This window comes from Pholis gunnellus (assembly GCF_910591455.1).
Source record: "Pholis gunnellus genome assembly, chromosome: 9".
Classification (NCBI taxonomy): Eukaryota; Metazoa; Chordata; class Actinopteri; order Perciformes; family Pholidae; genus Pholis; species Pholis gunnellus.
The window spans coordinates 23,081,470-23,108,433 of NC_136535.1; the positions used below are offsets into that span (position 1 = coordinate 23,081,470).

Below are 26,964 nucleotides of genomic sequence, written 5' to 3' on the forward strand. Positions count from 1 at the left end.
TGGGACGAGGATGACCGTGGGCGGGACTCGTAGGAGGACACTAATGGGGAACAGAGAACAAAACACAAGTGGCAAAACAATAACAAACAGTCTGGGGAACGACAGCCCACATGAGGAGAGGTGATCGGGAAAACACAGAGGGAAATACACCAGGGTTAGACATAAATCCTCACAGGCTCTTGCTAAGAAATGCTGGCTGCTCTGGTTGAAGTTAACAGTGCATTTATGACGCTGATAATGTAAAGCAAATCTGTGACTCTGTGTGTGCTGAATGATCTCCTCCCAGCAGGTGACCATTGAACTCTCAACCCAGTCCCCCTGCTGAGCGAGCTGGCAGGGGGTTGAAGTCCACCTCCACGGAGACACACAACCCTCACACCTCCACCCCCGCCCCTCCTCCCCACATGGACTCATCCCTCACTCAGGCACTATAAAAAGTCTGCACATGCTGAAGTTGTTCAGTCTCATCACGAACTCCACCACCAGGTAAGACAAGCAACAGCCGTGGCTCTTATTGGGACTTTGGGTGGTAGTGTGGGTAGTCAGACCAGAATTAATGCTGGAGAACTTCTTTTTTTTAGAGCTTTCTGCAATCTGTAAACTTTGATGAAGTCGTGAACTGGTGGCAAATATAAGTTCCTCTGTCAGGAAGATACATTTTAACTTTGTGTTAACTTTAAACTGTGAGATTTTTTCATTTAACTTTGAGACTTTTGTTTAGCCCGTGGCGATATTTTGGCAGTTGCCTCCATTTCAAGAAAACAGAGAGATCCCTAAATTAAAGTGTCTCCGTATCAAGATTGTCTCTAAGCTCAGAGAGATAACTTGGTAATTCTATGACTGTATTTTACTGTGAAGCCAGGATGAGCATTACATAGCAGTCCAGAGCTAATCATCTTGAGCTGCCTCTCCCAATTTGTAGCCATCTCTAATCTACCCAGATTACAGGATATTTTAATTAGCAGCCATATGTTTAGTGTGAACTCATGTGGACCAATTCAGGGATGAGTGTGTAGCTTTAACGGTGAGTTTACCTTGTGTGTACTTCTAAGCTCGCTCATCTGGCCTAGTGACTCACTGGATTAATGGGCTTTTCGTTTTTCTTAGTGCGATTTAAACAATGTTTTACTGAAACTCCTTTGACTGTAATACTGTGAGCGTGACATGTTTTGCTTCTTTTTCCACTCTAGACCACCATCATGAAATTTGTCGCTCTCACTCTCGCCCTCCTGCTGGCTGTCGGTGAGTACTGAACGCGCTGTTTCTTACATAACCTGCGTGTACAGCTTTACTTAGCCAAAATATCAATATATTTATCTACTTCACGTTTAAAAATACCCCGTCTCTGACTGCTCGTCTCTCATTCCCACCTTTCCGTCCCTCCTCAGGCTCTCAGGCCGATACCATGCAGGCTGATGCACCAACCCAGCTGGCCCATGCCCGGAGTGTTATGAACATGTACCTGGATCAGGTGAAGGAGAGTGCCACCAAAGCCCTGGACCAGCTCGATGACACCGAGCACAAGGAGCTCAAGTAAGGCCACGTCATTCTCCTCAGTCAGTCTCACGTTCTGTAATTGACGCTTGCTCCGTCACTGCTCCACCTTTCTCAGTTATTTCTTTTTTTTTACCATTTACTCAATAATATCCTTATTTTATTTCTCTGTTCCCTCCCAGGGCCCGCCTGTCTACACGCATCGAGGACATGTACACCCAGATCAAGGCTCTGCAGGCTGCTGCTTCCCCCGTCACCGACAGTGTCGTCAGCACCATCGCCGACGCCACCGCCGACTTCCGCGCCTCTGTCATCGCTGATATTGACAGCCTGAAGGCCGATCTCGAGCCCAAGCGTGCTGCACTGAAGGAGGTCGTCGACAGGCACATCGAGCAGTACCGCATTGTCCTTGAGCCCATCATCACAGAGTATTCCGCCAAGCACACAGCAGATATGGAAATCCTGAAGGGAAAGATGGAGCCCATTGTGGAGGACCTGCGCAACAAGATTGCAACCAACGTGGAGGAGACCAAGGCCGCCCTGATTCCCATCGTGGAGGCTGTGCGTGCCAAGCTCTCTGAGCGTCTGGAGCAGGTGAAGGTGATGGTTGGCCCATACGTCGAGGAATACAAGGACCAGCTGGAGCAGGCCTACGGAAAGGCCCAGGGCGTCAAGATCGAGGACCTCACTGCCCTGAAGGAGCAGATTGCACCTTTGGCCGAAGACATCAAGGTTAAGCTCAACGCCATCTTCCAGCACATCGCTGCTTCTATTCAGAAGAACTAAATCCCTCCCTGTTCCTGTAACTAACCTCACCTACCTATCAGTCCCAGACCCATCCACCATTCTCTCCATTCCATTCTCTCCTCACAATGCGCAGCCAGACCACCTCCCAAAATGAAGCCGGTGACTAACTTGTTTGCAACAAAATGGCGGGACTCTTGCTCTCGCTCTCTCTCCGATGAAAACACCTTGCCTTTTGCGCACATGCTCAAGCACATGCAAGCAGCAGACACATAGAAACTCAGCACGCACATGCTTTACTCTTCGCACGACATGGCCAACTGCTTACGTTTTGTGTAGGAATTGTATGTGAATTACCACAAGTGCCTGAAACTCTGTGTCATGATGCTTGTCTGATGAAAACTGTGCTTTGACGAAATAAAGCTCAATAAACAAATGACTTGTTTATACTAAGCACCTCGCTCTCTGACTCTCACTTCAACCTTTCCCTAAATGGTCTGACTGTAATGAAGCGGAACATTAGACATCTAAAGTCAATATGAGAATAAAGATAACTTTATCGAAACTATGAAAATATAGAATGCAGTCCATTAAAAAAAATTACCCTCGGTGAGGTCATATCACACAGACAGCATTCGGAGGGGTCATCATTGATCACGAGGAAAAATAACAGTATCAATAAGAGAGACATCCAACGACATATGAGATATGTCCGCCTGTGGTCCTGAAAGCTGTGATTAATGAGCGGATCTCGGGAATGTGAATTGGCCTATTGACCATATTAAGTCGTGTTGTGCTTTATTAGAGGGAAAGCCCAATTTACTGCTTTGGATCCCTCAGGCTGGAACCCTTCAACACTGTCCCATCATAGAGCTACGTGAGGTTACACACACACACGCACACACACACACACACACACACACACACACACACACACACACACACACACACACACACACACACACACACACACACACACACACACACACACACACACACACACACACACAAACATATCTAATCTTTGACCTTTGTTTTCAAAGGAGGTAGGTTGTTGGCCATAGGGTGAAACTGTGAGGGACATGATTATGGTGATATATATATAAATATGTGACTATATCACTATATACACATCAATATCTGTGTGTGTGTGTGTGTGTGTGTGTGTGTGTGTGTGTGTGTGTGTGTGTGTGTGTGGGGAGGGTTATTCTGGACCCATGGTGGTGTGTTGTCCACCAGAGGGCAGAGCTGAGCTGCTGTCCACCAAACCTGGAGATCAGAGAAACTGGAGCTCAAAGACTTCCACCAGTGAGTATCTCTCTGTACATTATGTTAGAATAACACATTTTCATCCACAACTTCAACACAGGGATTGTTCAAAGTTGAAATTTGAATTTGCTGCTACTTTAATCTTCTGCTGCGGAATTTCAAGCAGTCGTTGGATCTGTTTACTGATTGGATGCTTCCAACAAGAGACGGGGTTAAAGAAAAGAGGATGTTAAAACTGTTGGTCCGATCAGTAACTGCATTCTCTTGCCTCCTCAGGACAGGAGGACCCGTCTCTGGTGCTGTTGGGACAGTGTGGACTGTTTCACCGGAGGAAAGACTCCGTGGGACTCACCATGGAGAGGAAAGACGTGGATGGCGTATTGGCACTGGCTTCCTTCCTCCCTGTTCCTTCCTACTGAGACTGTCCAGGATCATCTGAGGAGAGAGGCAGACTGTCATAGGGGGAAAAGAAGCAGACTAACAGAACTTTGGATCATATTTGAACTACTGCTCACATCCAACTTTATTGTGTGTTTGATAATAAATGTATATAATGTGTGGTCTCCCTCACAACATACATTTATAGGGATACAATGCATTATACAAGTGTTCCATTAAAATAATATTGTAGACTATATAACAATGCATCTTGTCTGTCATCTTAGATAATAAAATGCCATTTTGAAAATCTTGCTATCAGATCTTTCCTAGATTTAAACAAGAAAAACGGTTTGGAAAATACAACTGGTGTGGAGCAGGTAGCAATGGCCCAAAAAATGCACATGTCACATGGGAACAGAAACACCTGTGATCCGCAGAGCGATCACGGTGAAAACTTCATTACCCAGAATGCGGAGTATACCGGGGTTATTTATTATTGAAGAAGAGACAGGGAGTCGCAATTTTGCCTTCAAAATAAAAGACGTTATGGAAAAACAAACGATGTATGGTGTGCATAAACGAGCCAAAATCCTTTTCAACAAGAAGCAAAATGTATTTTGTAATTATTAAAAATAATGATGAAAAAGTCTAAAATTAAAGTAATATTAAAAAACAATTAGAAAATAAAATTACTAATAATAACAACGATAAAACACAAATATTACAAACTAGATTAGTTTCAGAAATCTGTGCAATATAAATACAATGTACAATACTATAATTATTCTGTCTGTATATATAACATTTTAGTTATTTAATATTTTTTACTGTTGTAATACTTATTTACTTATTTATACTTGTTTTGATCTTGTTTTTTACTATGTCTCTTGTTTGCACTATCCACTATGCTGCTGTAATCCTGTACATTTCCCCACTGCTGGATTAATAACGGATTATCTTATTCTATCTTGTTGTAGTTTGAGCAGATATTACCCCTCTCAGTGCTATCTTATTTTGAAAATGCTCACAGGAAGTCGTGTGGTTTTGCGTTCAAACTTTACGGTAGCGATGCTTCGCTGCTCCCTGCAGCTTCTGAAGGATGCAGCGGGGTGGATGGAGGAGGAGGAGGAAGGAGGGGGTGAAAGACTTGGAAGGCGGAGAATTGAATGAAGGATGCGGATTACGGTGGCCATCAGCCTGCCCTTCCGACGATGGCTTCGGTCGTTTGACGTGAGGACGTGCGGAGGAAAACGACGCGCGGCCTGCGGAAAAAACACACAGTGACCTCCTGATATTTGCGGTGCAACTGCCAGCATGGCTTTAGCCGTTATTTTAGCATCATCGCCGCCGGATCTCGTCTCCTGTGTCCTGGGTGTCAAACTGAACGGAGCGTCGTGAAGTCAAAAAAACCAAACATAGTTACCGAAAACCTCTCGATTCAGCATGGAGGCGTCAACTTTGCAGTTGACAGGTCTGTTAGTATGGGCGACGTTGTGTCTGCTCACCAACGGTCAAGCCGCGCCGGACGCCTCGGGCCTGCCTCTAGCCATCCGCGTGCCACTGCGGCAAGGCGCTCGCGCTGCACAGCCAACTTCGCTGCCACCTGCCGTTGCCGTTGCCGTTAACCGCGAGCGCGGCAACGCTGAGAAGCGCGCCTCGCGAAGGCGGAGAGGAGCGGCAGCAGCGGCAGCGGGCGGCGTCAGCTTCGTGGACATGATCGATAACCTGCGTGGGAAGTCCGGTCAGGGGTACTACGTGGAAATGTCCGTGGGTTCTCCTCCACAGAAGGTACAAGCTTTATTTACTGTGATATCAAAGCACTAAGACTAAACTAAAACTAAACAAAGCTTTCTTTATGGCTCTTCAGTAATATTAGTATCCTGTGCACAATCTGTCCCTGTCTCTTTCAGTAGCATTTCATCTGCTTTATTAACAGGAATGTTGCATTAAATACCAGCAGCTACACTTTATTCTCTGTGGTATCACTTCAACATAACCATTAAATCCAGTGCTCTGTGTTGATTTATATTAATAAAAAGTATCAAAGTGAAAGGCCTTTATCTTTATAGACAAACAATGTTACATTTATCTCGGTTTTATCTCTATTTTGCATGTCTATGTGTGTCTGTGTCACTCTGTTTTGACAATTATACAAGTTATACCACCATAATAGCAATAATACGTATATTTAACTCATTTTAAAGCATAATTATTATTCTAATTCTAATTCTATTATTCTAAGGCCTACATTACTAGAGAAGATACTATGCATCTCAATGCGATGTGATATCACTCTACACGTACAACACAACATGACAGCACATGTCCTTTACTTATCTATATATATATATATATCCATATATATATATATATATATATATATATATATATATATATATATATATATATATATATATACATCATAGTTTAATATTTGTAATGCAAGATTTCTACGATTAAATGCAAAATGAAAGTAAGTTGACGGTACTTTAAATATGCTGTCGATGCCCTTGCAATGACAGATGGGACTGTGTGTGTGTGTGTGTGTGTGTGTGTGTGTGTGTGTGTGTGTGTGTGTGTGTGTGTGTGTGTGTGTGTGAAGTGAGAGAAAGGCCTCAGTGGTACAGACAGATAATGGAACCATTAGTTCTGCAGAGTGAGGAGTGCCAGCTGGGTGCAGCTGCGGTGTACAGGCTGGCAGAGCGAGGGCGACGGGTGGAGGGAGGGAGGGAGGGAGATGGTGAGGTGGTAGGAGGAAGGAAGGAGAGGGAGAAGGTGAATGGAAAAGAAATGCATGAATGAGAGAGAAGGCGATTGAAGCTCTCTAGGTACAGATACAATTGGTTATTAGCTCAGGAGAGTGCTGGTCTGGGGTCAGTGTGTCCATATCCATAACAACACTTATAGACCGTCTGCAGGCCCTTCATAAGCCCTAAGAGCTGTTGAATCAGATTACATGAATGTATTTAAGGCTTTAAAAGTCTCAGCATCTCGATAAACAAAGCTTTTTATGAACTGATAAGAAGCCTTGAATTAAACTTTGACATGTGGAAATGTCCCTTAATTCATTTACAGTAACTTTCAGAAGATGTATTCTGGTAACCACGAGATGATGCTCCTCTGTGGGGGGATGGGGGGGGATGAAAGTGTCTCAGTGTGTCAGGATGCAGCTGTTAGAAAACACATCCATCCTGAGCAGTCAGCAAAACGCCTTGTTATTACACTGTGGTGTGTGTGTGTGTGTATGTGTGTCAGAAGAAACTGTGAGGTAGACAAGAGTACGTATTTCATTCTGGGCTTTTGGGCGCAGCCCTCGAGACAGAAGCTTTTCTCTGTTTATGTAAAGAGCCGATCCATTATTGAACAGCTGGCTGTGGCTGTTTGTGTGTTTCCTGGAACACATATTCACTTTAAATTCATACTAAGATACTTTGCTGTAACTAAAGAAAAACATCTTGAACCATATGAATGAAGATGTAGATATGATAGCATTAAGAAGGTTTGACTCACACAACATGCCTGTGATATATGGTGTACAGTACTTTATAGAAGTGTAAAATATATATAATGTATAATATCATGCTTATACTGTAGGTGTGTCTGTGCTCCATTCACTATCTGTTTTGACTGATTGGGCAGAATATGATACTCACACAGAGATGCAGACAGAGGAGGAGGAGATGGGAGGGAGTAGGAAGGGCAACCTGAGAGGAGGGGAGGGTAAGAGGGGAGACAGAGGGGGGGGGGGGGGGGGGGGGAGGACATCTAGGGCAAAAGGAAACAGCACAGGACACGACAAGGAGAGAGGAATTGACACAGAGAATGACTGAGAGGTGAGGCTGACTTCTTGCTGTAATACAGACAATCAGTTGCCTCCAGGGTAAAAAGATAAAGATATCGATAGCAGACTCAAAGAAACCTTCCAAGGAAGCAATGATTAAACTTGACCTTCACAGATACAACAAAATCAATTTCACAATGAAACCCAACTGTCACTGTTACAAACCTATCGATTATTTTTGCAAAATGCACAAAGCATTCAGAATATGTAATAAATCTCCCTCTCTCTCTCTTCCTCTCTCTCCCTCCCTCTCTCTCTCTCTCTCCCTCTCTCCCTCTCTCCCTCTCTCTCTCCCTCGCTCTTTCTCTTCCCTTCTCTCTCCTCAGCTGAACATCCTGGTGGATACAGGAAGCAGTAACTTTGCTGTTGGAGCAGCTGCTCATCCCTTCCTGCGCAGATACTACCATCGTTCTCTGTAAGTAGAGAGACAGCCCTTTTATTTCTTATGTGATGAATGAATTGTTAAAACTGACATCATAATGTAGAATCATAGTCGCGGACTCTCAGACCCTTCTGTAGTAAAATGAGAGGTTTTCTGTAGAGACTGGTGCTCCGAAACATTACCACGTTCGTCCACAGGGATCGCCAAAATCAACACAAAATGAAAGTTCCCTGTAGTAAATGTACGTTATGTGACGATGCTTTTACACACAATCAGACAGAAACATTGTAATAATATATTTATTCATAATCTCACTTCCTCCACCTTTCTCCTCCCTCTCCGTCGTCCTACCGTTCGCTCCCAGCTCCGGCTCGTACCGCGACCAGGGCAGGAGTGTGTATGTCCCCTACACTCAGGGTCGCTGGGAGGGGGAGCTGGGCACCGACCTGGTGTCCGTCCCACACGGCCCCAACGCCACGCTGCGCGCCAACATCGCCGCAATCACCCAGTCGGATCGCTTCTTCATCAACGGATCCAACTGGGAGGGAATCCTGGGACTGGCCTACGCTGACATCGCCCGGGTAAGAGCAGAAATAATCTCCCAACGGATGATCTTTTTCAAGCTGCACAGGACACATTTGTTTCCACATTGGCACTTAAGTTGGGAGGAAGAGAGCTATATGTCACATTTTAGAGCAATATCAAGCACTGAGTGTTACTTTTCTATGGCACCACCAACATTGGCAGATCTTCTAAGGTGTTTCAGTGTATTTTTCTGAGAACCAGGCTTGTAAAAAGATACTATACTGTAAAACAATCACTCCATTGTGTCTCCTTTCTTAGCTTTCTAAATTCCTAATCCGGTGAACTATGACCTTAGATCTGGGGAGGGATGTAGCATACAGTTTTTTTTACTACTGAATTTCTACTACAGTATTTAAAAAAAGAGAGGCACTAGATACTACAGGACTTACATCTGGGGAAAGTGATTATACCACTGCATTCACTGGGACGAATGAGGTTTGTTTAATCTTTTGGAAATTAAAAGCTGAAAGCTAAAAACAGCAGCTTAGTTGGTAAAGCTACCCCCCCCCCCCCCCCCCCCCCCCCCTCTCTCTCTCTTTCTCTCTCTCTCTCTTTCCAGCCTGACGAGACATTGGAGCCTTTCTTTGACTCTCTGGTTCGCCAGACTCCTGTCCCCAACCTCTTCTCTCTCCAGTTGTGTGGCGCCGGCTTCACCCAAAACTACTCCCTGGGCAGCGCCACTGTTGGCGGCAGCATGGTGAGGACACACACACACACAAATCATCTCATGTCACATTTGGAGCCGGTGCTGGATTTTATTTTGCCCACTGCTCTTAGATCATCGGAGGAGTGGACCCGTCGCTCTATGTGGGAGAGCTCTGGTACACTCCCATTCGCAGGGAGTGGTACTATGAGGTCATCATCGTACGCATCGAGGTGAATGGAATGGACCTCAACATGGACTGTAAAGAGGTGAGAGATCGGATACTGATTTACTGGCCGGTCACTAACATCTACTGAAGAGATGTGTAATTAGAAACTGCTTGTCTGTCTTTTTCAGTACAACTATGATAAGAGCATCGTGGACAGCGGCACCACCAACCTCCGACTGCCCAGAAAAGTCTTCCAGGCTGCAGTCAAAGCCATTGAGGCAGCCTCTTCGGTCAGTCCCTTATATCCTTGTTATGATCTGCATAAAGCTTTGTTTATACTCACGCGCGGCACAAAGGCGTTGCAGTTGCAGTATTCTCCGAAACGCCAGAGGGTGTGAAGAATAACGAGTAACCGTGACCGTTAAACCGACCTCCTCAATGCCGCGGAGTGATTGTTATCAACCGTAAACTCATGTCCCATATTCATGGCCTACTTTATTGCCTTTAGACGAGCCCTGTGATTGAATGCATTATAAAGACACAACGGTTGAATATCCCCTAAACAATTTCATTTGGCTGCAAAATATTTACTCAAATAGAGATTTTTAAGACCTCCTGTTTCTAAAGCATCTAAAAACGAATGGGCCGTCATTGTAAAAATCCTCAGTTTATAGTGCTTTTTATGAGTCAACTGTTTGTGACAATCGCATCTGTAAAAGCTCTGATTCCCCCCCCCCCCCCCCCGACCCTGTTTTGCAGACCGAACAGTTCCCCTCTGGGTTCTGGCTCGGGGAGCAGCTGGTGTGTTGGCAGGCCGGCACGACACCCTGGCACATCTTCCCAGTCATCTCTCTCTACCTGATGAGTGAAAACCACAACCAGTCCTTCAGGATCTCCATCCTACCGCAGGTATGAGGTGGCATGAAGCAACCAACCGTGACAACATTTGTTTCCGTGGGACCATTGAGTTTATGAAGTAATATGACTTAAAGGTACAGTGTGTAGCATTTAGGGGGATCTCATTGGCAGGAATGGAATATTATTAAGTATGTTTTCATCAGTGTATAACCACCTGATAATAAGAATCGTGTTTTCATAGAATGAGCCACTTATATCTACATACAGAGGTTCCTCTTTACGGAGCCATGTTTCTACAGTAGCCCAGAAAGGACAAACCAAACACTGGCTTTAGATAGGGCCATTTGCGTTTTTCTGTTTTCGCGTCGACCACCGTAGTTCTACCATACTACTACTATTACTACTACTACTACTACTACTACTACTACCACACCGCTAGATGATCGTACACACTGCCCCTTTAAGCCTAACATTCTGTCCAAATGATCAGCTGCTACTATGTTTTGCCTTAACTTGGTTCGTGACGGGAAAATGAAATCTAATTTTGTTGACCGGTCTAAATCCTGTCGGGAGACAGATGTTTGATTTACCCTCTCAGCCTGTAAGACGTTTGGATATTTGCTGTGAATTAGATTCAACTAATAGGTCATAACTGTGAGTCATGTACATCTTCTGTAATTCTGAGGTTTTAGGTGAATGCAGTTTTCATCACCCTCTGTACGCCTACAGGAAGTCTGGTCAAATTATCCTTCAGTCATACTCTTTATGTAACGTAGATGAAAGCCTGGCGAGGTACCATGAGGGGGATGGAAAAAAAACACACATAATGACCACATTTCAGAGAGAATTACTTTTGAATATATTTTCTAAAGCTTTTTCTTAAAGCCCCGAGAAGTCATTCAACCCACAAAGGCCTTGATGGTGTCTGAGTGAAGGAGATTTGACGGTGAGATTTAAAGAGCGATCGATGCCGACAGCAGAATGAAACGCTCAAGGGAAGTTTGTACTTGCGTTGCCTTCTGTTGTAACTTCCACGGCAGGTACAAGAGTAAATCACCAGGTATAGAATGCACACTGAGCTTAAAAAACTTAAAGATGAATTACTGCTGATACTGAAATCACTGAGAGCTTTATAGTAGGTGACTAAGATATGTGCTGCGCGGGGGCTGCTTTCAGATGCAAAAGTCAGTGCCCAAATGACAAAATACAGCATATGCAGCTAGAATATATATATCTGTGATAATAATACTTCACTCTACCAGCCTTCCTAAGGGGCCTTGACTGACATGCAGGAGTGTGAGGTACAGGGGCCATTCGGCTTCTATAGCGAGTCTAATAACTCTCTTTTGTGGGGTGTAGAGGACAAGGACCACACCTCCTGTGAATGTCTTTATCAGCATTTTATTGCAAAGCAGCAGACACGTCATCGGCACAATCAGCCTGAAATGATAGAGGAACGAATGACTCACGGGGTGCTCTAAGGGACTTACCGGGGAAAAGTCCAGAATGAAAAGAGAGGAAGGAAGAGAGCCTAATGGATACTAACATTAGAAAAAAAATATCACCATTTTTTTGTAAAGAAATATAGTATGGTTAGTAAAATGAAATAAACTATCACAACATATCTAATCACAGGAAAATGTTCCGGAAATGTAGCAAGGAAATATAACACCGACAGTGTTTTTTAAAAATGCACGCTTTTGTCTATGCAGCAATACCTGCGGCCAGTAGAGGATGTGGCCTCCGCCCAGGAGGACTGCTACAAGTTCGCCGTGTCCCAGTCCAGCACCGGTACCGTGATGGGCGCTGTCATCATGGAGGGCTTCTACGTGGTCTTCGACCGAGAGAAGAAGCGCATCGGCTTCGCCGTCAGCACCTGCCATGGTGAGGGAGGAAGAAACACGTCCGCTCGTAGAAAGAAGTAGTGGGATTGAAGGTACTACTGTTATGATCTTTGTGTCTCTTAAATACCCACAATCCTATTCTCCCCTTCGCAGTGCACGATGAGTTTCGCACGGCCTCCGTGGAAGGCCCGTTCCACGGCGTCGACCTGGAGGACTGCGGCTACAACATCCCTCAGACGGACGAGTCCACCCTCATGACCATCGCCTACATCATGGCGGGGATCTGCGCCCTCTTCATGCTGCCGCTGTGTCTCATGGTGTGCCAGTGGCGCTTCGCCCGCTGCCTCCACCCGCACGGGGACTTCGCCGACGACATATCACTCCTTAAGTGAAGGGGAAAGGATTCGTGGAGACCTACGCTTGAAAACACAGGGCAGGGATTTGACATGTGGTAAAAAAAAAAACAAGAGAGATGTACATCGTTACAAATTGCTGTTGTTGTTGAAAGAGAGCTTTGAAAGGGTTCTTCAGGAATACGATATGTAAAGTATAGCAAATGCTGACACGGCGAACAGAGCATTCGAGGATAACTAGAGCCATTACGAACCTGAAGGACAGACGTGAGGAAGTCGGTGTCGTCCTCTCCGGTTTAAGCTACCTATGCAGATCAGCATGGCGAGAGGAGGAGAGATGCAAAACAAAAACTCTTTGTACCAAAGTGATGTGTAAATAGACTACTAGAGATGGATTTGGCATTTTTAAAAGCTCTGTCTCTTGACATTGCAGAGCTCGGCACTGAGCGGTTTGGGGGAAATTAAAGAGAAAAAAAAATGATTTACAAACATGGCTAATTGTAAAAGAAACTCACACCCTGGATGTGAATGCAAGATGTGAATCCATCACGCAGTCGGATGTGGTTTGCGTTTGTAGGACTCGGAACGTATGAGCGCGTGGTTACATGTGGGTGTTAACAGATCTGCTGTTTGTGGCTTTATGAGGAAATGAAAACAAGGTTGATATGTGTGAGCATGCCTGTATGTGTGTGAACAACTGTACTGTTAAATGAAGAGTATACTGGAAGATTTCATGAAAATGAAGATGAATTAAAATGATACTACTGAGTGTGAATAGCATCTATAAAATGACACTTTTGCAAATGCCAGCAAAGAATTCTGCAACGCAAATTAAGCATAAAGAGGTTAATTTGATGAAATATCAGATTGTAACAGCATTTATTGCATAACATCAGTTTTGCTTCGTGTGAAACTGAAACGCAGTCAATATCAGATGTCATTTTCTCTTCCTATATTGATAGCTTAAAGGTATTTATTGTAAATACAATGTGTGCATACCAGATCTTCTAATTGCACACACACACACACACACACAGATTACACAGAGTTTATCCTGCTGCTGCACCATGTAACAACACATTACATGTTAACTAACCAGGACTTAATAGGGCTTCTTTCACAGAAACAGCCTAACTCACCACATCTGTCAGTGGGGGGGACCACATATGTAAACCAGCCCAAAGTATGTTATACACTTAGGAACACTATATATATATATATGTCTACAATGGACAGTTTGTATTGTCTCTCAGCAAGCTGTAAATACATCAACTCAGAACTGTATATTTATCTGGCAGCACTGTGGAATCAATAAAGTACTTATTGTAACTGTGACGTGGTGTCATTTTCATTTCTTCACACTAAACACTCACCATGAAACTAACTTATAGATCGAAAAAGCAAATACATATAGTTAATACCAAGGCAAGACCTTCACAATAAGACACCTTAAAATGTAATTCCTGGTAATATTTAAGCCATTGTGGAGCTGTTTTCAATAAATGCACACACACACACGCTTTAATCCACTGATTGTGTCGAGACCACAGCACCTATAATGCCGCTATGACTCTGGACCAATCAGACGACGCATGCGCAACAAACTGTATGACGTAGTACGTTTTGTTGGGGTTTGTGACTCGTGCGTAACCCGGAAATGAGATGACGAGCTCTCTGTTATTCATTAAATCCACAACAAGGGACAGATGCAACACGAGCTCGGTGGAAAGGTACGATATGTAATTTATATATATTTAAAATGGTATGATCGCGGTGAGTTGCCGTAGCTGTAACGTTTGAGTGTCACGAGTCGCAAGTTAATTTATTAAACGGCTAACCCCCAGCTAGCTGCCCTAACTAGCTAGCGTTAGCTGACCTGCTGGGATTCATAACAAAACAAAATAAACAATCAGCAAAACCGAGTGCTACTTTAGCCTGCCAGGGAGCTAGCATGTTAGCGCACATCAGGTGGTTTCACCAATACAAATACAATATACTTTGTTTCTGTTTTAACCACGTGTCACACTAAAGGACGCTAAATATAAGCAGCTGAATCTTCTTAAACTCTGAGCTACTGTTGTCGATGTTAACGTCGTGTGAAGGGGGATCTGTTGATAACACCAGCCGATGTCACGTGTTTGTTATATGTCGTTTATAACGTGGTCACAGACAAATATTTGGCTACACATCAGCTGACAGCGGTTTGGTGTTTTGCTCCAGGACGTTCAAACAAGTTGGGCGTTTCTTGTATTACTGTCTTTTGTTACTCGAGGTTTAATCTTACTGTAGCTCCTGACTGCGTGGGTGTGTGGTAGCTGTGACATCTAGCTACATGACTTCATTATAATCTTATTATTTCCCCTTTTCATTTAGTGTCCATAACAATCAATGTCACAGTTAGGTTCATGTCACTGTCACTATTTAATATCTGTAATCCAGGCGGGATCACAGCTGGCCTAATTGTCTAACATTCATAACCATTCACACACACACACACACACACACACACACACACACACACACACACACACACACACACACACACACACACACACACACACACACACACACACACACCTCTAACAGGTTAATCCAGCCGCACATTACGTTCCTTACTTCATACTTCATGTGCATGTATACACTCTCCACCTTTACACGTCAAAACCAGGATATGTTGGGTTGCAAATTAGAAGACGCCTCACTTGAACTCAGAGGTATCTGTTTGAGTATTTAAATCTTTAGCCTGACAGTGCTAATAAAATAGCATTCATCTGTTAGAGCCTCTTCAGAGAAGTCCGTGCAGGAACGCTGATGTAACCGCAGCGTGTTAATCCGATGTGCTGCTGCCACAGCGCTATGAACTGTTGTCCAGTTAGTGCGACGCTGTGAATCTAATAAGTGGCCTCTGAATGCAGCACACAGGTGGTGAGCAACCAGCCACTGGTTCTCATTGCCCTCACAACTAACTTCTTTTCTCCCCGTCTGTCTGTCTTCGTCTCCAGCTTGCTGTTCAGATGAGGAGGGCTCGCCTGGTCGACCCCGTGTCTCACCCTCCGCTGCCATGCCAGCGCTGTATTTCCCCACGTTCCTGCTCCTTCTCTTCCTCTCCTCCTGTGCCCTCTTGCTTCTGACCCTGCTGCCCCCCGTTGCCCCATCCAATCCCCACTCCGCCTCCTCTCCTCCCTCACCCTGGCCGTCACTCTCCTGCGGCCTGGGTCAGTCCTGGGCCGTCCGGCTCCACTCTGGCCCACATCGTGGTGGGGACGATGGCGAACAGAGCTCCGCGCACCTGGATGCGATAGCCAACAGGGTAAATGCTTCATGAACACTCAGCCGATACATTTAGATCTTTATTTAGGAACTCAGGGCTTCATTTCTCTGATCTGACATCTTCAAATAAAACAGAATGTAGCAAGGCTGCAGTCTAATCTGTTGTAATGTTGCCTCGGTCAGGGGGAAAAAAACACAAGTATTGTTCCAGTTTAATTTCTCATCAGTATTCTCTCCATCCCAGGTAGCGGAGCAGGCCGGGCTGAAGAACCACGGCCAGATCGGACAGCTAGAAGGTCACTACTTGCTGTGCTCCATCATGCCAGGATCTGTGTTTGGTATTTGGAGCAAGAGTGGCCGGCCTGGAGACGTCCTGGCCGCCCACCCTCATGTCCTGTGGCACTCCCAGGAGACAGTGCTGAGCCGCTCCAAGAGGTCCATGGCCTTCAACGATCCCAATTACCCCAAACAGTGGCACCTGGTGAGAATCTGGACTCTCTTTGTTTTCAGCTTGCTCAGTCGCTAGTTGTCAGGTCAGGTATGTCAGGTTTACTCTAAATGAGTGCCTAGAATTAACTTAGTGACTGTCAAGAATTAATAAATGAAGAATTTACTTGTCAAATAATCTGCATCCCATATTTTTTGTTGTTTTTGTTTCAACAATAGCACTTTATGTAGAACTAGTCTAGCAGGCAGCTAATCAGGAGCCTGTTTTACACGGAGACGATTTGTGCTTTTATTTATTTTTCCAGTTGTCATTGAGAATTATTGTCTTTCTTTTTTTTATCAGCTCAGTGTGACATTAGACTTTTCTGTGAAAAAGTGATTTTGACCATCTCATAGACTGAAACATGACATATAGTCCTATTTATAGGGTTATGGTTACAGTCCTAATGTGTCACCTCGTTTGCAAAGTGTGTGTCCTGTGGGTACAAAAACATCAGACAACCAAAGTGCATTTCAAGGTAATAAAAATACTCCGTAGTGATGCTTAGACACTGCAAAGAAGAGGCGGGAGAAGGTTTTCTCTCCTTTACCTCACCTCACTCTTCTTGTTCTTGCAGCACAATCACCTCAATAAGGGGATGGACATCAACGTAACAGGAGTGTGGGAGCGCAACATCACTGGCCGAGGAGTCACGGTGGTGGTGGTAGACGACGGGGTGGAGCACACCCACCTGGACATCCAGCCCAACTATGTGAGTCATCCTATGATCAATGGATTGTAAGTCTGTCCCGTTACGTAGTGATGATCTGTGTGTCTAGTTGTCATGGCTGAACATTTTGAAAACAATAAAGCTGTTTGGAAGCTTGCCAGCAATTCCTTTTCCATTCATAATGTTTTTCAACCCTCTCAGAGTCCAGAGGGCAGTTACGACCTCAACTCCAACGACCCGGACCCCATGCCTCACCCAGACGTCCACAGCGACAACCACCACGGGACGCGGTGTGCCGGAGAGATCGCGGCCGTTCCCAACAACAGCTTCTGTGCCGTGGGGGTGGCCTACGGCAGCAAGGTGGCAGGTACAGACAAACTGGAATTTTAAACACGAGTGTCCCAGAGCTCAGAACCACTGAGACCGGAGCTGAGACTTTGGATAGATGTGTGTTGTCACACATCTCTCTCTTTTTGTTTTGTTCAGGCATCAGAGTGCTGGACGGCCTGCTGACAGACAGCCTGGAGGCCATAGCCTTCAACAAGCACTACCAGGTCAACGACATCTACAGCTGCAGGTAACACACCGATACTCTCCGGTCCTGTAAGGTATTATTTACCTTTGACAACCTTTGTTGACTTACCAGCTTTTAATGCCTTTAAGTGTCTGCACACTTAGATCTATGCAGAGAACACTTTATACTAAACTTTATAGTATAAAGTGTTCTCTGCATAGATCTAATTGTGACGATATCTATTCTATCAGTTTGAGCTTTTTGATACTTCCAGCACCTTTTATTTAAGACAAAGTTGCCGGTGGAGCCGTGGTTATCCTGCCATGCCCTTAAGGGTCAATATTTGACTATGCAATCATGTTTTAATGCCAGAATGTATCACGTTGTTGTACAAAGTCTTGCTTGGATTCTGATTGAGACGCTTGTCTCCTCTAGTTGGGGTCCCGATGATGACGGACACACTGTGGATGGACCCCATCCCCTGGGCAAGGTAAGAGCAAGACACTGTGTGTGGAGCAGTGACTGTGTCCTGCAGAGGGCGGTACACTGCAACACATCAGTTACAGAGGAGACGGCATGTAGAGAAACTGTAAGCACAAAACATACAATCTTCGCTCTATTTGTAACAGCATGATTTATTTATTTTTCCCCCTCCACAGGCGGCGCTGCAGCACGGGGTGATTGCAGGCAGACAAGGCTTCGGCAGCATCTTTGTGGTAGCCAGTGGCAATGGAGGTCAATACAATGACAACTGCAACTACGACGGCTACGCCAACTCCATCTACACCATCACAATCGGTAAGACACAGAGACTCTCAGGCCTGTGAGTGCTCACTTGTGTTTGGGGGTGTGGATGTGTGTGCCTCGGGGTCATACATAATTGTGTGTGTGTGTGTTTGTTGCAGGAGCAGTCGATGAGCAAGGCAGGATGCCCTTCTACGCTGAAGAGTGTGCGTCCATGCTGGCTGTCACTTTCAGCAGCGGGGGAAGCCAGCTGAGGAGCATTGTAGGTCCTACACACACACACACACACACACACACACACACACACACACACACACACACACACACACACACACACACACACAGGATGACTAGACCAGAGAATGGATGACAAGCAGCAAAAGGAACAACAGGAAGTTAATAACAAGCGACTCCAAGTTGGAAAAAAGTCCTCTCTTTTTTTGCCTTTTTTTTCTTCTACCTGCCCATCTTTATTCTTGGAATATGAGGCCCAGTCACAGTCGTAACTAAAAATGCTCATAGTCATTTATATCTGTGTGAGCTGCTCGTGACACCTGAGCAGATAAACGAACACACAAAGGTCCAGTAAAGGGCTGCAGGACTTGCTGTCAGTCTCAGGAAGTAGATTTCCTCGTTTCAGTCCATGTATTGTATCAAAGCTGGAAGGTTATGTTTTTGAAAGACAATCCAATATAGTTGTTTATTTGATAGTTATGTATTTTAGCTGTACCAAACATTAGCGTTAGTTTATTAAAATCCTAAAGGTTTCAAGTGATGAAACCTTGAAGTCTGTAGATACCCTATTCCATAACATGACGTGTGAGATAGTTCATCTAAGATTCAGTGTGGTCTTAAACTAGGAAATCAGTGATGGTGAAAGCTTGTGAAAGAGCAGCTCCACATCAGGAGGAGCAGACACGGTGACGGATGATGATGGTAGTCAGGGCCCAACGAGGCCACCGACCTCTATTTGACGTTCTATTTGCAGTTTGGGGTGGGGGGTGTCATCGTCTGGGCTGCAAGAGCTTAGCTGATCCATCACTGACCCCAGTATACTCACAGGCCAAGTGCGTACCAAACACTGCCCACTGTTCTGAGGAACAGCTGTCTTCACTCACGTATTTTATCTGTAGGAGTCTGTAAAGCCTGGAAATGGGGAAACTCCAGCTGATTCATCTGATTCTTGATTACGCAAGCCCGAAGGATTAGCTGTGGCTAACCAAAACATGACACAGGCTTATATACATTCTGGAGTTACTCGATCTTTATTTACCTGAAGAGATTCTGTGTTTCTGATGGATTGCAATGCCACATGTGGATGTTCTAAACACAAATGTCTCTGCCTGTAGAGGTGCAGAGGTTGTCTCCTGATGATGCGGGGGGGGGGGGGGCGACATGTAAACGCAGAGTGCTGTGAATTCCTCCTCAGCCCACATCGCTGTGATCCTGCTGTCAGACCGGCTGTCACTAATGCGGGTACCAGCGGGTGGTGTGCGTGGACGACATGATTGCACTTGTGCGCCTTATAAACGGGTGGATTTTAATCTCACACACGCAGACAAACCTGTTCAAAAATAGTATGTTAGTCCGTTTCTTCCCCACTTGCTCGTAAAGTTAATCCTCTCCATAAATCCTGTGTTTAAGTCGACCACTATACATTTTCACTTTACCACTCTTCATTTTAATTTATGCGGTGTGTTCTTCTTCTCTTCACATCCTGTCATGCCTTTACAAAGCTGGACCTCCTCAGGGCTTTAAACTCTTGTCACACAGTCCTCATGTTTTCCGTTAGCTGGAGACACACACACACCGGCCGCCTGCAGTAAATATGTCGCTCTGTGACGCTGGCACTTGATGAAGTGTTCTTCGCTAGTTGTTTATGTGCAGAACATAGTTACTGTTGGATATACTCTGCGAAAGGTTTGCATTCACTCATCCGTCCCCGTGTTTACTCCCACATGTCGGTGCCAGTTTGTGTTTGGCCTCCTGCCAGAGCTGTGACCACCTTTCCACTCGTGCGCTCGAGTCTCCGTGTTTCGTGTCTCGGGTCAGCCCATCTTGTCTGTCTCCGCAGGTGACGTCGGACTGGTCCATGCAGAAGGGGACCGGCTGCACCGAGGGCCACACCGGCACGTCCGCCGCGGCCCCGCTGGCAGCAGGAATGGTGGCCCTCATGCTGCAGGTGCGTCCCTGTCTCAGCTGGAGGGACGTGCAGCACATCATCACCTTCACTGCCACCGAGGTAGGCCAATGGGGTCAACGTACAGGGTACCTTTTTAATCTGATACAAATCCTTTATCTTTACGATACATCTGCTGTTTAGTTTTCCTGATGAGGGATGATCATTTTTAGGCAGCTCAGGCTTTTTAAAACAATATTTATTTTATCTGGTTAATTATTAACATCCCGATTCCTGATATGTTGATAAACTATGTTTCAAATTGAAATGCAAATATTTTAAAGTCACAATTTCTCAGTGGATTAGGTAATATCTTCAAATGTATTGAATTAGCTTGTTTTCCCCCATCAAACAGTCCAAAACCCAAATTCATGCAATTTACAGTGACAATGATCGAAAGCTGACTTAAGTTTGTGGTTTAGTACCTTTCCTAAGCCGTAGACAGAGACAGAGACAGTAGTGAGTGAGTGAGTGAGTGAGTGAGTGAGTGAGTGAGTGAGTGAGTGAGTGAGTGAGTGAGTGAGTGAGTGTGTGTTACTGATAACATGATAACGTGTTGGGCTGCCTCTGTACCAAAGCTAACACCGTTTTTATTTGTCCTATCAGTGTGACAGCAGTGCAGACTGGAAGGTGAACGGAGCCGGTTTCCACCACAGCCACCAGCACGGCTTCGGTGTGCTCAATGCGTGGAGACTCGTCAACGCTGCCAAGGTACACACACACACACACACACACACGGCTGCAACCACGAGCTATTTTCATGTTTAAGTAAATTACAAACGTGGCCCTGACTGTCCTCCCTCCTCCCTCTCAGGTGTGGGAGTCGGTGCCGTTTCTCGTGTCCTATCAGAGTTCAGTGATAAAGGAGGAAGCGCCCATTCCGAATTATCCAGGCGAGCTGGTCCTAACCTGGGAAGGTAACTCCTCCTCTCGCACTCTCTCAGCTCTGTATTGAACAGCTGCTTGTTGAATTTACTCACTGCGCTACGTAGCTGACTCCCTCCCTCCCTCCCTCCCTGTCTGCTCCTCAGTCAGTCTGCCTCTCCATATTAGGTAATGTTCTCTTGTTTGTGAGTTCCTGCGTACACAGTGAAATACTGGGTGAGATTTTTCCCAGATTTCTCCTTTTTCTTCCCAGTCGGTCTCTGTATTTCACGACTCCTCTCAGTAGCTTTTCTTTTTCTTTTTTTTTGCATTTCTCTCATCTCTGAATCCGTCACATTAGACTGTCTGTGTATAATCTGATCGGTTCTCTTTAATCCCTCACACGCTTTTTCAAACAAGCTCATGGTGACCTCATTGGAGAAGAAACTTTTCCGGCTCCCTCGTCTCTGTTCCTCTGCTCACTCGATCTCTATCTTCCCTCTTGTATGGCCTCGTTGTGGTCAGGAGCACAGCCAAGGTGTGCGTGTGCGTGTGCGTGTGCGTGTGCGTGTGCGTGTGCGTGTGCGCGTGCGTGTGTGTGTGTGTGTGTGTGTGTGTGTGTGTGTGTGGGGTCACAAGCAACACAACTTTCTTCAGCACAAAGTAAAAAGTTGCTGAAGGTTACAGAACAGACTCACATCCGTACTTCATTTTAAAAGTTTCAGAAAAACTGCAATAAAACACAGGTTTTTTTGTCACTGGCACACATCCTGCCTGTCACGCTACTCAGCGGTGTTTGTTGTTGTAGTTGTGTTTTGGCTGAAGCACAAACCGCCGGCTTCCCACGTGAACACGGTCGCCACACACGTGTGTTTGTGTAGAGCTCGCGGTGACCGATGAAAGCGGTCACATCCCCGTGAATCCAGTGTGTCAGAGTTGTTGTTATAAAAAACGATGCTCGACTCAGACAGAAAACACACATGAGAGAGAAGACTAAATGTACAGCTCTAGTCAGTAAGCACTCAATCTCTCCTGTCTTGTTAACAAAGCATGCTCAGAGTTTATGATCACATATTCAATATATTGGATCGGCCCACCCTAATATATTTGCCCTCACCCCCAAACATAGTGGCAATAGAGGCAATATATGTTTGCCAATAAAACTTTGGATACTCGACCCCAAAAAGTGTTGAACAGTGGGACACATGACGTGGTTAGAGGTTCTCAGTATAATACAGTTCAGACTCTGTATGTATCTCATGTAAACCTCATGCAGGATTTAGGAAACTCTGCAACAGACCTATGTGGTTCGGGCAGAGCAGTTGGTACTTTCCCACACATTGCCATGTCTTCATCCTCTCATCTCTGAGCATAGACAGGTCCTGGACAGTTCCCTGGAAAATAGTTTGGAGTTTATTACTGATACAAACGCCCTGAAGGAGAAAGTTTATCCACTGCATATTGTCTTTCTCTAAAGACTCTGGATGAAAAGTCAGCTGAAAGTGCAAAACTGCCAGTTCTATTGTATTTCCTTCTCTTTTTGCCCGTCCACACATCCCCTTCTCTCGCCCTCTCAGCACCTCTCCTCCACTTGCCTCCGTCTCCTTACCGTCTCTCCCCTCCCCCCCCTTCTGTCCCCCGACACTTTTCATTCCTCACCTCTGTTTACTCTCCTCGCTCCCTCGTCCCTTGGCGTCCCTCCCTGCCCCGAGGATGCGTGCGGCCCTACATGGTCAGAGAGCACCGAGGCTCACTTAAAGAGAGGGAGAGCAGGAGGACCGATACTTCAAAGAGAGAAAGAAAGATGGAGAGTCTGATGGAAGATTGAATTTAACGAGATTTTTTATCGCTATTTTTCCCAGTATGCAACTCGCTCTCAGGCTCATGCCCACTGGTTTTCCATCATACTTGTCTAACAGCAGGTATAGTTGTTAGACGGGTATTAAATTGCATTCTTTGTGCGACTAAAAATGTCTTAAATTCAACTTGTGAACCCTGCAGAAACCTTGTTAAATCATTCAAAGTGTTTGCCTTGATCATATTTTCACATATTCTCGAGTGTTTGCATTTTTATTTGTTATAATGTCGCGTCGGACGTTTCCATTTTACGGGCCCGTGACTTCCCTCATCGATCCAGGAAATGGTAAAAACACACTCACTAAGCTGCTCCCTCCTCTCCCTCAGTCTCTGCTGCTGACCTCCGACACTCTGGGATGGAGACGCTGGAGCACGTGGCCGTCACCGTGACCATAAACCACCCTTGCCGTGGCAGCGTGGAGATCACGTTGATCTGCCCCAGCGGTATGTCGTCGGTCATCGGGGCGCGCCGCGCCATCGACAGGTACAAACCCTGCGCCGCGCAGAACTTGAATTAAAATGTGTTTTGACTGCAGTTTAATTCAGTATTCTCTCTTTTGTTTGGCTCATAGAGACCCGTCAGGCTACCAGGACTGGACTTTCTCCACTGTGCGCTGCTGGGGGGAGAGAGCTGAAGGCCAGTACACCCTCAAGATGTCTGACCACAGTAAGCTCACGCACTCGACACAAGCGACTGGGATGGGAATGTCTTTTTTTAGCAGTGGGGGGAAAATTCCAGTCCCTTTTGTATTGTTCCTCATTGCTCGTGTTGTTCTTGCTGTAGAAGAGTGGACTATCGCGCAGTGTGCAGCGTCGGGAGTGTTGAAGCAGTGGCAGCTGACCCTGTACGGTTCCTCTATGACCCCCAGCGAGGTCCAGGACAGACGGAGGTAAGACCTCCACTCGCTGCCGTCTGGACAGTGTTGAGCTCATCTGAGTCGCTGAATGCTTGTGGTTTCCATCTTGGTGTATTGGGCCTGGTTTTATTATTTTACCATACAACTGTCCCATCACCTGAATGCAGTGATGCAACGATTGTCTCAGCGTTTTGACGGACATGAAAGATGAATAAATATATATTCTGCGTGTTGATTGGCTGCGCCTTGATTGACAGGCTGGTGGAGGAGGCTATGAGTGGCAGGTATCTGGACAGCAGCTTCTCTCTGCCCTGCCCTCCAGGGCTGGACATCCCTCCAGAGATCGTCAGCCCCTTCACCTCCAACAACCTCAAGGTAAACAGTGAACTGTTTACCTTGCCCCTCTGTCTCTCTTTAAACTTTCTGTCTTCTCTTATATAATGTATATTGGAAAGACCAGACCGCTCAGCCCTTTTTAGAAAATCACTATTAAAGGGATCTGTAAAGGTTCTTACTCGGAGTAAACAAGACAGAATTGTTGCTATATGCAGAATATAGCAACACATTTCTTGACAATTGCCAGACGTAAACCTCATTTGAAGCCTTAACCCTAAACATAATAATTAGATCTGTGGAAATCAAGGGAGGGATGCCGGCTACCAGGAAATCTGGCCTGCCAGTTACTATTTGTGGTGAAATGTGTGTTAATTGTAGAATTTGCACCATCCATGCATCGTTGAAGAAGCATTAATGTGCATTTGCTGACCTTTTAGCAAACATGCTAATAAATCCCATACATATTCAGTAAGAGATCCAAGCTGATCCTAAACCAGGAAGGAAAACTAAAACTTCAACTTAGTGATAAATTTAACTTTCACGTCCTTGTGATTTACCTCCTTTGCCCCCCCCCCCCCCCTCCAGTTCCTGCTGTTGCTGGGCTGCTTTGCTCTTTTCTGGTCCCTGTACTACACACTGGAGGTCACACTGGCCCACCTGGACTTCAGGGGCCTCCTCTGCCTGCGCAGGAGACGGGGAAGTCACCGGGCCAGGGGAGGGCGCCGAGGGAGAGGAGTGGAGGATGCGTTGGTGGGGGATGAGGAGGAGCATGACTCGGGGGTGGAGCTGCATGCAGTGTTGGACTTCGAAGCCAAAGCGCTGCTTTTGAATGGGGAGCGGCTGGCGACATAGCACTGAGCCAGGTGATGGGTCTGAAACCTTTCTCTGTCTTTTCTCACAGGACGTCTCAGGCTCTCACCCTCTCCTTTCACCTTTCTGTAGATTCTGTAGATTGCAAGATATACTTGACTTAAGAGTGGATTATTTGTCCCAAACACATGGCCTTTTATTGAAAGATGTGTGTGTGTTCTTGTACACTTGAACAAATGTCCAAGAAAACTTGAAGACAATCCTCTAAAGTGGGGTTGTTTTGTCAGTACTGGCGTTAAAGTTTCCAATCAGGATTAGGTTAGGGTCAGATTAAGGGTCGGGCATGAACTGGAAGGCCCTAACAGGGTTTTTAGACAGAGAAGAATTTAGCTCACAGATCGGTGGGATGTACTTTACGGTCACCCGAGGGTCATTAAACCAAGAGAATTTTTTTTAAATTTGCACTACAGGAAGGTACGAATTTGCAGAGTGTGTGAGTGTGTGAGTGTGTGAGTGTGTGAGTGTGTGAGTGTGTGAGTGTGTGAGTGTGTGAGTGTGTGAGTGTGTGAGTGTGTGAGTGTGTGTGTGTGTGTGTGTGAGTGTGTGAGTGTGTGAGTGTGTGAGTGTGTGAGTGTGTGAGTGTGTGAGTGTGTGAGTGTGTGAGTGTGTGTGTACTTGAGTGAGTGGTCTTCCATGACAAATATGAGGTTCCAAGAATACTGCTGATTGTTTGTTTTTTATATAAACTAGATTTATTTTCTGAGGTGTTATTTGATCTTTTAAGTCTGGGTGGTCGTTATCTGCGGGTTATCAACCAAACTACTGATAAAAAAAAAAAAAACTTGAAGTGGGATTTTTCAAGTGTGGGATTTGTATATGTATTTTTTTATGAAGTGTAATATATACACATCGTGTGCCTGCTGTACAGATAAATATATCGAGCGTGTTAAATGATTTATACAAAGTGTTTTGTAAAAATGTATTGAAGAGTTCTAATTTTTTAATGGGAAGAAGTGTTTGGATTGAAGGTGGAAACTGTGTTTGCTGTGCAAGTCACAGGTGATCTGAATGATAATAAAAAGACTTGATGGATTATTCTTTGACTGTTGTGGTTTTTAAAACACATTTACACACAAAATCACTATTATTCACTCTATTATGTTATTGTGACATATTGTAGTATCAAAAATAGAAGATTCTATATGTGTGCTGTAGAAAGAAATGTATCTGAGTTTTTACAAACCAACAAGAGTTTAACAATTATTAGCATTATTCAGCGAAGCTAAGCAGCTCCTTTAGCTAAATGCTATCGCCAGCATGCTAACTAATATAGCTACTATCTGATAACTATGCTAACACATTGATTTTAGCCCGAAGATGTTAAGCAGATAAGTTGTAAATGTTTACCATGTTTACCATGTTCACCATCTTAGCGTAGCCTGTTAGCATGCTAACATTCGCTAATTAGCACTAAATAAAGCTGAGGTTAATGGGAGGGTCATCAGATTTGCAAATATTTGGTCATAAACCAAAGTATTGGCAGTAACGTATCAACAGTACCATCCCTCACATCACACAAAACGTCAAACAAAACAAACTCAAATTAATTTAACACAACAGAACTGTATTAAGGCTAGCTTTGACCTTTTTGGAACACTGAGCAACAATGTAGCTCACACATGTAGCCGCCAAACTGGCGTAAAGCTAATCTGCAATGAAACGCATTCTCCAACGTTTAAGGATAGTTCACATTTTGTTAAGTCTGCATTAAAACTCTGGTAACATGCTCGTATGTCAAGAGTTTATTGGTTTC

The 26,964-nt window shown here is 45.1% G+C and overlaps 3 protein-coding genes across 3 annotated transcripts; all 3 read left to right on the forward strand.

Annotated features, from left to right (window-relative positions):
- The first annotated feature begins 415 nt into the window (after window positions 1-415).
- On the forward strand, window positions 416-2,694 carry LOC306701499 (apolipoprotein A-I-like). Its single transcript, XM_079166818.1, has 4 exons — window positions 416-486; window positions 1,191-1,242; window positions 1,389-1,533; window positions 1,677-2,694. The coding sequence occupies exons 2-4, from the start codon at window positions 1,200-1,202 to the stop codon at window positions 2,278-2,280; spliced, it is 792 nt and encodes a 263-aa protein (XP_079022944.1). The 5' UTR covers window positions 416-486; window positions 1,191-1,199; the 3' UTR covers window positions 2,281-2,694.
- Window positions 2,695-5,050: 2,356 nt separating this feature from the next.
- Window positions 5,051-13,822, forward strand: bace1 (beta-secretase 1). Its single transcript, XM_079166853.1, has 9 exons — window positions 5,051-5,676; window positions 8,056-8,144; window positions 8,476-8,692; window positions 9,256-9,393; window positions 9,474-9,608; window positions 9,697-9,798; window positions 10,268-10,417; window positions 12,079-12,250; window positions 12,364-13,822. The coding sequence occupies exons 1-9, from the start codon at window positions 5,332-5,334 to the stop codon at window positions 12,600-12,602; spliced, it is 1,587 nt and encodes a 528-aa protein (XP_079022979.1). The 5' UTR covers window positions 5,051-5,331; the 3' UTR covers window positions 12,603-13,822.
- Window positions 13,823-14,198: 376 nt separating this feature from the next.
- Window positions 14,199-26,015, forward strand: pcsk7 (proprotein convertase subtilisin/kexin type 7). The gene is made up of 17 exons (XM_079166747.1): window positions 14,199-14,293; window positions 15,566-15,873; window positions 16,078-16,314; window positions 16,898-17,032; window positions 17,192-17,357; window positions 17,477-17,567; window positions 17,940-17,994; window positions 18,164-18,302; window positions 18,410-18,510; window positions 20,323-20,490; window positions 21,034-21,138; window positions 21,242-21,344; window positions 23,476-23,632; window positions 23,721-23,815; window positions 23,933-24,038; window positions 24,263-24,380; window positions 24,927-26,015. The coding sequence occupies exons 2-17, from the start codon at window positions 15,625-15,627 to the stop codon at window positions 25,191-25,193; spliced, it is 2,292 nt and encodes a 763-aa protein (XP_079022873.1). The 5' UTR covers window positions 14,199-14,293; window positions 15,566-15,624; the 3' UTR covers window positions 25,194-26,015.
- The last annotated feature ends 949 nt before the right edge of the window (window positions 26,016-26,964 follow it).